At 59.6% G+C, this 8,127-nt stretch overlaps 1 protein-coding gene across 1 annotated transcript; it reads right to left on the bottom strand.

The window, feature by feature from the left end:
- Nucleotides 1-579: 579 nt before the first annotated feature.
- On the bottom strand, nucleotides 580-6,181 carry JRK (Jrk helix-turn-helix protein). The gene is made up of 2 exons (XM_032467741.1): nucleotides 6,054-6,181; nucleotides 580-3,196 (listed from the first exon to the last, which is right to left on the bottom strand). The coding sequence occupies exon 2, from the start codon at nucleotides 2,862-2,864 to the stop codon at nucleotides 1,242-1,244; it is 1,623 nt and encodes a 540-aa protein (XP_032323632.1). The 5' UTR covers nucleotides 2,865-3,196; nucleotides 6,054-6,181; the 3' UTR covers nucleotides 580-1,241.
- Nucleotides 6,182-8,127: the final 1,946 nt, after the last annotated feature.

Here is an 8,127-nt window from a genome sequence, read left to right as displayed (position 1 = left end):
AAGCCCACGGTGCACAGATGTTACCCCAGACGTGTGACAGAAACGGGCAGAACAGCACAGCACAGGGGCAAACTGGCCCAAAGAATCGGCACAAAACTTTTAAACCAGCCCGTGCATCATACGTGCATTTAAAGCAGGAAACACACAGCCCACAGTGAGCCATGCCAGCCACAACTGTCACCTCAGTGCCTGGAAAGATGTAAAAACACCTGAGAAACTGGCGGCAAACCAAGCTGTCACCTCCCCTCGGACCTCACGGGGACAGGGGCTCTCGGTGGAATAAACAAAGGAACAAAAGCCCTAGGCCGATTCACACGGCACGACGTGACTTCAAGAGGGTGGAGTTCAGGGCAGAGCAGCGAAGAGTGCAGGGAAGCACAGCCACCTCACGCACATGCAGGCAGAGCCACGGCTCACAGGGGCTCGGCCCCATGGCTCCGGGGGGACGGAGGGGCCGAGAGCCAGCTGCCAGATCTCAGAACAGCCACGTCTCCCTGCGACTGGCCTGTACAAATCCAACCGGCCTCCCCTGCGTGTATCACTGAGGTGTAAATGAAAGTTCAAACACTGCTAGGCATCTCAGCAGCCTGTTTTACTGTTTTTATTCTATGACCCCAAATTTTCGAAACTCTGGTCAAGGTTCATTAACACAAAAGCCGTAAATGCGAAATCCTGGGGAACGAGGGACAGTGGACTCTATACTGGACTTCAAGCCAAGATGCTAAAACGCTGGCAGTGCCCTGTGGTCCTGCACCGGGGGGACGGCACTGGGCTGCACGCTGCTGACGGCTACGACGGAACAATCCCACCACCTCAGCTCAGTGTGCAGCCCCCGGGCCTGGGGGCACGAGCCCGCGGGGGGAGACCTGCTGACGCTGCAGAGGAGTGCTGAGACTCGTACTGCGGAGTGTGATCGCAGCTGACGTGGGGACATGTGAGCATGGAGGGGGGACGGACACGTGGCTGCGAAGCCACAGGCGGGGGCTACGCTGACTCTCATTTATAACTGAGTCCTGCCCTCAGTGACCTGCCTTCGGGACCAGCCTAACCCAGGGCTGGCCCCAGATGCGCAGTTGAGCCCTGGCAGGGACGGTAGTGGGCCTCGGGAAGTGCCGGCCTCGTCGGGTGGCAGCAGGCACTGCCATCAGCGGGCAAAGCCTTGGAGGGACGGGCTGCCCTGAGCAGTGGACCACCGACACTGTGGCCCGGCCTCCCAGGAGAGCTCTGTGAGTGTGGCCGCCTCAGTCCTTACCCGCCGTGGACGAGCCGGGCAAAGGGGAGCGAGCCCGGGGGACGCAGGCCCCAGAGCGCTCCTGGGGGTCCTCAAGCTTGACTGTGGCCCTGAGGGCCCCGCGCCGCCGCGACAACTGCCGCCGCCTGATGAACACGGAGCGCAGCGCACGCAGCTGCCCCACCTCCTGCGCCGTGAAGCAGGGCTGCCCCTCCGCAAAGCGGACCACGGCGTCAAAGGACGCGGCTGCCTGCTCCCAGGCCGCCTCATCCTCCTCCTCCGCAGACCCCAGACCCGCGGTGGGCGCGCCTGGCCCCTCTTCGGCGGCCATGCTCCCCAGCAGGCCTCGGCTGGGGTGGGAAGGAGCATCTCCCCCAAGCCCGGGGATGTGTGCGAACGTCTGTTCGTGAGGTTTAGTCCTGAGACGCTCAGGCTCCTCCTCCGAAGACGAGCCTTCGATGAACGTGACCTCGGGCCACAGCTTCCTCCAGGCCCGGCTGAAGACAGCGCCTGGCACCGCGTTCCAGGCACAGGCCACGTTGATCACAGCGTCGTTGACATTGTAGCGGGGGTGGAAGGCCTGCAGCGTGACGGGGGGGCTGATGAAGTTCCTCATGAAATCCCTCCGGATGCCCTGGTCCATGGGCTGAATCAGGGAGGTGACGCCGGCGGGCAGGAAGATGGTGAAAACATTCTCTGACACCAGATCGGACTCCCGCGGGTGGGCCCGGGAGCTGTCCAGCAGGAGGATGGCTTTGCTGTCTTCAGGCAAAGCCAGGGATCGGAAATGCTCCTTCACCGCGGGGACAAAGATGTGATGGAACCAATCAGAGAAAATCTCCTTATCCACCCAGGCATTGCCCTGGGCCTTGTATGCTGCGGGCAGGTGCTGGATGCCCTTGAAGGCCCTGGGGCCGCTGCACTTCCCCACCACCAAGGGCTTGATCCTGTGGGAGCCCGTGGCGTTGGCACACATGAGGACGGTCAGCCTGTCCCTGTTCTGCCTGAGGCCGGGCCCTGCTCCACCCTCCATGCCAGGACTGGGCAGGCAGCGCCAGAAAAGGCCGGTCTCGTCGGCATTGTACACCTGCTCGGGGGACAGGCCGTGCTCGGCAGTCAAGCTCCGGAAGAAGCCACAGAACTGCTCGGCTGCCTGGTGGTCGGCCGCCTGCTTCTCGCTGGATGCATCCAGCTTCTTGATGCCATGTCTGGCCTTAAAACGCCAGAGCCACCCGCCAGAAAACACGCAGGGCTCGGTCAGCTGCATCTGCTCGTAGAAGTCCTTGGCCTTCTCAATGAGCATGGGGCCCGAGACAGGCACACCCTCAGCACGCTTCACCAGGAACCACTCATACAGCACGCGGTCCAGGTGCTCAAGCTTGGGCGTGTGCAGCGTGCGCCGGTGCGCCAGGGCCTTGTCCGAGTCCGAGCTGGCGAAGAAGCGGAGCAGCTGGGCCTTGTGGGCCCGGATGTCGTACAGCGTGGACATGCCCACGTTGTACTCCTGCATCAGCGCCCGCCTGCTCTCGCCCTCCTCCAGGCGCCGGCAGATGTCCATCTTCTCCTTCAGGGTCAGCACCACCCGCTTGCGTTTCTCCCCGGGGCTCCTCCCGGCAGCCGGCTTGGAGGCCATGAGGAGGGGGCTCGTCCTGGCCAACCCGACACTGGCCGCCTTCCCGCCCCTTCCTCTCGCCACCCGTGACCACCCGTCTTGCTGATGCGGGGCCCCAAGCCGCCGTCCCTCCCTCCAGCTCCAGCAGCCTCAGCCTCGGAGGGCCCAGGTCTTCCAGGCTCCTGCACTTCCCCACGGCTGGAATCTCAGGCCTTCTCCGCAGGGACGGCAGCAGCTTCTCCCCTCACACATGGACCAGAGAGGAGAGGGGCCCCGGGAGCTGTTTTCCAGCTAAATGATGTTTCACCGTCTGAGCCGCGGGTGCCTCTCTCATACGCATGGCACTTTAGAAACTGGAAATCAGAAGGAGGGAGAGAAAGATGTTATGGACTCATGTCCAGGAGCCTGTAAGCACATCCTCATTACCCTCAGACACGCTGGGAGGAGGCAGGTGACGAAGAGTTGTAAGGATGATTAATGTGAGAGCTGGCCAGCAGGCGATGCAGGGAAGAGGCAGCCCAGAGAGATGGGCACTGGCTCTTCCCAGCCTCTACAAGTGACCTCTGTGTCACCTGCTATGGCTCCAAATTAAAAGCGGCTCTTGCAGGAACAACCTGGCCTTCTTGGGAAAATGCTGGGAGAGGCCAGCAAACGAAGCCAGGACGTCTCAGGTGCTAGGCGACCTCAGAGCCACTTCCTACCTCCAGGATCAACTTTCCTGCTGTAACTGCTCACGGGGCCCCTAGACCTAACCACCTTCACAAACCCCTTGCTCCTTCCAGAGCAGCCAAGGCAGGGGATGGAGGTGCTACAGGCGGCAGGGATTCCTCCAGACTTCCAGGGCTGAGGACCCTGCAAACCCTTCTGAAACAAGGCCCCTCAAACCTTTTACTCAACAGCAGGCCCCAAACTGCTTCTAGAAAACCAGGTGTTGGTGGGCCTCGGGCTCCTGCCTCACCTGGGAGGGATGGCCAGTCTCTCAAAACTAACTGGTCCTCATAGCCACATGCTCGACACTCTGGACACACAGTCACATGTGAGCGTGCAAACTCACCCTCACGCAAACCTATGCACACAGGTGCGCTGAGGACACAGGAAATGGCCAGGCCATGTGGGGCTTCCTAAGTACTTGCTAATCTGGAATGCTCTAGGAATAAACCACTAATTCATGCCAGAATCAGAAATACAAGAAGTGTCTTCTGGCCCCGCTGGGAGCAGGGTGGTCCTCCCACACCAGGTACACGTCCTTGTAAGGGTTTAAGCTTACTTGCACATCTTGCTGAAAGCCAGTAAGGGAACGTGAAGGAAAGTGCCTTATGTGAGCCCCACAGCTCTGCTCCCACATGTCTTTCGTCACCTTCTCATCCTTCATCCTTATAAAGACCTGCGTTGTCATGGTCCCTTCCAGCGGGGCAATACCATTCCTTTCTGAAAACTTCCCCAAATGCCCCACACCCCTCCCCGCTCCACAGAGCAGACTGCAGGACAGCAGGTGGTCCTCGCTGCCCTGGGCAGCCTAGGAGAGCCAAGCCCACCACACTCCGCCTGGTAAAAGGCCAGCGTGCTCCATCCCCGAGGAGCAAAGAGCTGGTGTCTGGACACTGCAGCGTGCCTGCCACAGCAGCCCTGTTTCTCCCTCACGGCCAGCTATGCGCCTCACTGCCCTCTCACCGGAGGGGCTGCCGGTCACTGGGGCAGCAGCCAAGGGCCGCTTACCGGGCCCGTCACCACATCCCACAGCAGTCAGACAGGCAGTACTCACAGACGCATGTCTAGCAGCGACTCCCCACCCCTCCTCCCTCCCAAACGCTTACACTGGTGCTTTGTCCAACTGCCTGCTGTTGGCCACAGAACCACTCATGGGTGGAGCATAAAAAGGTAGCCCTTTGAGACCACAGTGCAACAAAAATGAACAGTTTATTCAAATATGGCAAGAGTCCCAAAGATAAGTCCTAGGCTGTCTGTCACCAGCCAGCTCCAGGAGCGCCCTGCCGCCCTTCTGAGTCAGCCTGCTGGGTTGCAAAGTGAGGGTGCCGGTCCTCCAGGGACCGGTTTTCGTCCTATTTACTGCATGACAATGTGACTGTGCACTATGTGGTCCTGTGGGAAGCAGAGGGAAAGGCCAAAATCCACCCTTAAGGAAGCATTTAATATGAAGCCACCGTAAAAACCAGGAGGAAACATGGACCCCCAGTGACTTGTGAAGGATTGACTCTAAGCACAATGGGAAGGAGGAGGAAGGGCCAGAAGAGGCACCGGAAGAGGCCCAGCGCCAGAAATGGAGATATGCTCTCGATGGGGACAGGTAAGGGCGCACAGCGTGATAAACGGGAGCTGAAGACACCCAGGTCGCACCAGCGAGACCAAAACTTCCTTTAAAAGTGAAATTCAGATACTACCTCGGACACAATTTCTTGAACCAAAAGATAACATAACATGGCAAGAAAAATGAAGGCCGTTTCTAGCCTTGCCACGGATATCCTCTTGTGCCCTAGGGGGAGGGCAAAAGGAGCGGAGCGGCGGCAGGAGAGGAGAGCAGCGCGCACCCCGCATTCTGCCCCTTTCTGCGTGCGGGGAGGTGCACTTCCTTAGAGAAGAGTCTGAGGAATTTAGGGGGAGGATGCGAGAAACTAGCACGCAAGGGAGCAGAGGGGGCATCGAGAGAAATACTCAAGAAACAAGCACCGTGGCTAGAGGAAGAGGTAGGTTGAGTCCTGAGGAGCAAGACGGACTGTGGTGGGGGTCCTCTGCTCAGCGGTGGAAACTTGGGGGCGCGCACCCCGCAGGGAGAGCCCTGGGAGCCAAGAGGCGTCCTCTAGGGGAGGCCGGTAGTTGCCAGCACAGACCCCTCCTTCGTGGGCACCCGAAGCAGGGAGGCGTCTCGGTTTCTGGAGACGCCTGGCGTTTCTATGCCGGGCACCACGTTTGTGACAGGAGGGCAAACACCGAAAAGCAAAGAGAGAAGCGAAGCCTCAGGCCGGCTCCTTCCGGAGGAAGGGCCCTTGGGGGCCGGTCCTTCCTCGGGCGGAAGCCCGGAGGCTGGACCCGGCGCCTCAGCCAGGCTCGGGGGCGAGGCTGCGGAGGAACGAACTCGAATACGCAGAGCCCCCGGGACAAGTAGCTCGGCCCCGGGCCCCGGCCGCACGCGCGGCGGCTGCGGGGACGCGGGCTGGGCCCCCAAGCGCCCACCAAGGCCCAGACCCCACTCACCTGCGGTCTGCGAGTCGCCGCCGCCGGCCGGAAACGCGCCGCCCCGCCTCCCTGGCCACTTCCGGGACGCTCTAGGCAGCTTGGAGGACTCGGCGTCTCGGTGCTCCGCGGGCGGCCCTGGGCGCTCCTCCAGCCGCGGGTCCGCGGGTTGGGCTCTCCGGGGCCGGATTCTCTGGTTGGGTGATGGGTGCAGCCCTGGGCCGAAGGGGCGGGGGCTCTTGTCCCGAGCGAGGGTGGTAGGAGGGCGGTTGGACTCGGCGTCCCCGGCCAGGAGGCCTTGGTGCGGACGTTCCTGATGGGGGAAGGCAGTGCTGGAGCGACGTCCTGCTGGCCAAGGCTGTTTCCCTCCTACCAGGCCTTCGCTAGAGCCTTATCCACACTTAATCTGGATGCCTTGGTTGATGAGATTGGGCACTTCCGAGCTAGGGAGGCTTGGAGGAGATTCAAACTTGAGTTGATGCTGTAATGAGTTGAGATGGGGGTACCTTGGGTTGGAAATGAATATATTTTGCACGTACGGCAGTCTGAATTTTGGGGACCTGAGGGCGGGCTCACTGTGGTGGGCTGAATAATGCTTCCCCCAAAGCAGGTCCAAGCCCAAGTCCCCAGAACCTGTGACTGGGTCACCTCACGTGGCAACGGGGACTTTGACACAATCGAGTGAAGATTCTTTTGATGGGGTATTATTATCCTTATGATCAGGAGGGGGGCCCGTGTCACCACCAGGTCCTTATGAGAGTGTGAAGGAAAAGCTGTTCTGGTCTAACAAGATAACTCACAAGTCTAGGAATGTGAAGGAGAGGCTGAGCTGGGCTAACAAGGTAACTCACAAATCTAAGTATCGGAATACTGATCTGAGTTCTGCTGGACTAACTTGTAAATCTAAGTTAATTAGTGTTGGTTTGCTGTTCATGTTTTTTGCTAGCCAGCTGGATTTTCAAAGATATATATCTGGCTTTGGAATGTTGGTTTGCTGCCTCCCTGCCTCCACTTTTGTGATAATGATGCTGCTAAAGCTGTCCCATGCCTGTTGGCCGAATACCCCAAGCTTGTACTTTACCCTGTAAAACCTCATGCGCACGTCTTGGAGGTGCTCAGAGCTTCGGAGCAGAAGCCCCTCTGAGCCCGCCGGCGTAATACATCTGAGTACTCCAATCCTCCGAGTGGTGCTTGTTTCTTGGCTGGCCTGTCGTTTCCGTAACAAGAGGAGGAAGGAGGCAAGAGCAGCGGATGACGTGATGATAGAAGCAGAGAGACAAGAGGAGACACCAGCACAGGAGGGGATGTGTGCTTTGAAGATGGAGGAAGGGGCCCCAGGAGCTGGAAAGGCCAAGAGATGTTCTCTCCTGGAGCCTGCAGAAGGAAACAGCTCTTTTGACACCTCAATTTTAGCTCCGAAGACTCATTTCAGACTTTGGACCTTCAAGGACCTCGTTGCGCAACAGGAGCGCATCTGACTCCAGACTTTGGACCTCCAGAACTGCAAGGTAATAGATATGATGTTTTAAGCCAGGTCTGTGGTCATTTGTTACAGCAGCAACGGGAACGAGGACTTTGATAGCTCCTCCCCCTTGTAGATGACTGCACCCTACCCAGCGTCTCCACGCAGGCCTCTGACAGGCGCCTCGAACCCAGCATTTCTACACCTGAGCTCGCACCCCCCCTGCCCGGCCTTGCTCCGACTCCGCCCACCCCACCTCTGTCAGTGGCAGCCCCACCTCCCAATCACTCCGGCTGAAAACGCAGACAGTCCCTGACCCTCTGTGAACCGCACACTCATGCGGCCTCTGGCCTCTTCTCCCTCCCGCCAGCCCCTCTCCTCCTGCAGTTCCTACCCTGCCACCGCTCTGCTCCTTGCTTCTGTTCTCCTTCCCCCGTATTGGCCACATACAGCTGCAAGGCAGGGCACCCCAAAGTCTGGCGGCTGGAAACAGCAGCTGTTGTGTTGTGCATGGTTCTGCAGGCTGGGGCTTTGGGCCTGCTGGAGGAGACTGGGGCCAAGTGGAACATGCATGGTGGGACTGGAACCCAGACTCCCAGACTGGCGGGCCCTGAGCTAGCGGGGTCTCCTGGG

Source organism: Camelus ferus, chromosome 25, assembly GCF_009834535.1.
Source record: "Camelus ferus isolate YT-003-E chromosome 25, BCGSAC_Cfer_1.0, whole genome shotgun sequence".
Lineage (NCBI taxonomy): Eukaryota > Metazoa > Chordata > Mammalia > Artiodactyla > Camelidae > Camelus > Camelus ferus.
Note: the sequence above shows the minus strand (reverse complement) of the source record. Positions and strands in the feature narration are given on the sequence as shown.

Coding starts and splice junctions, on each gene's coding strand:
- JRK (XM_032467741.1), bottom strand. CDS start 2,864: ATGGCCTCCAAGCCGGCTGCCGGGAGGAGCCCCGGGGAGAAACGCAAG.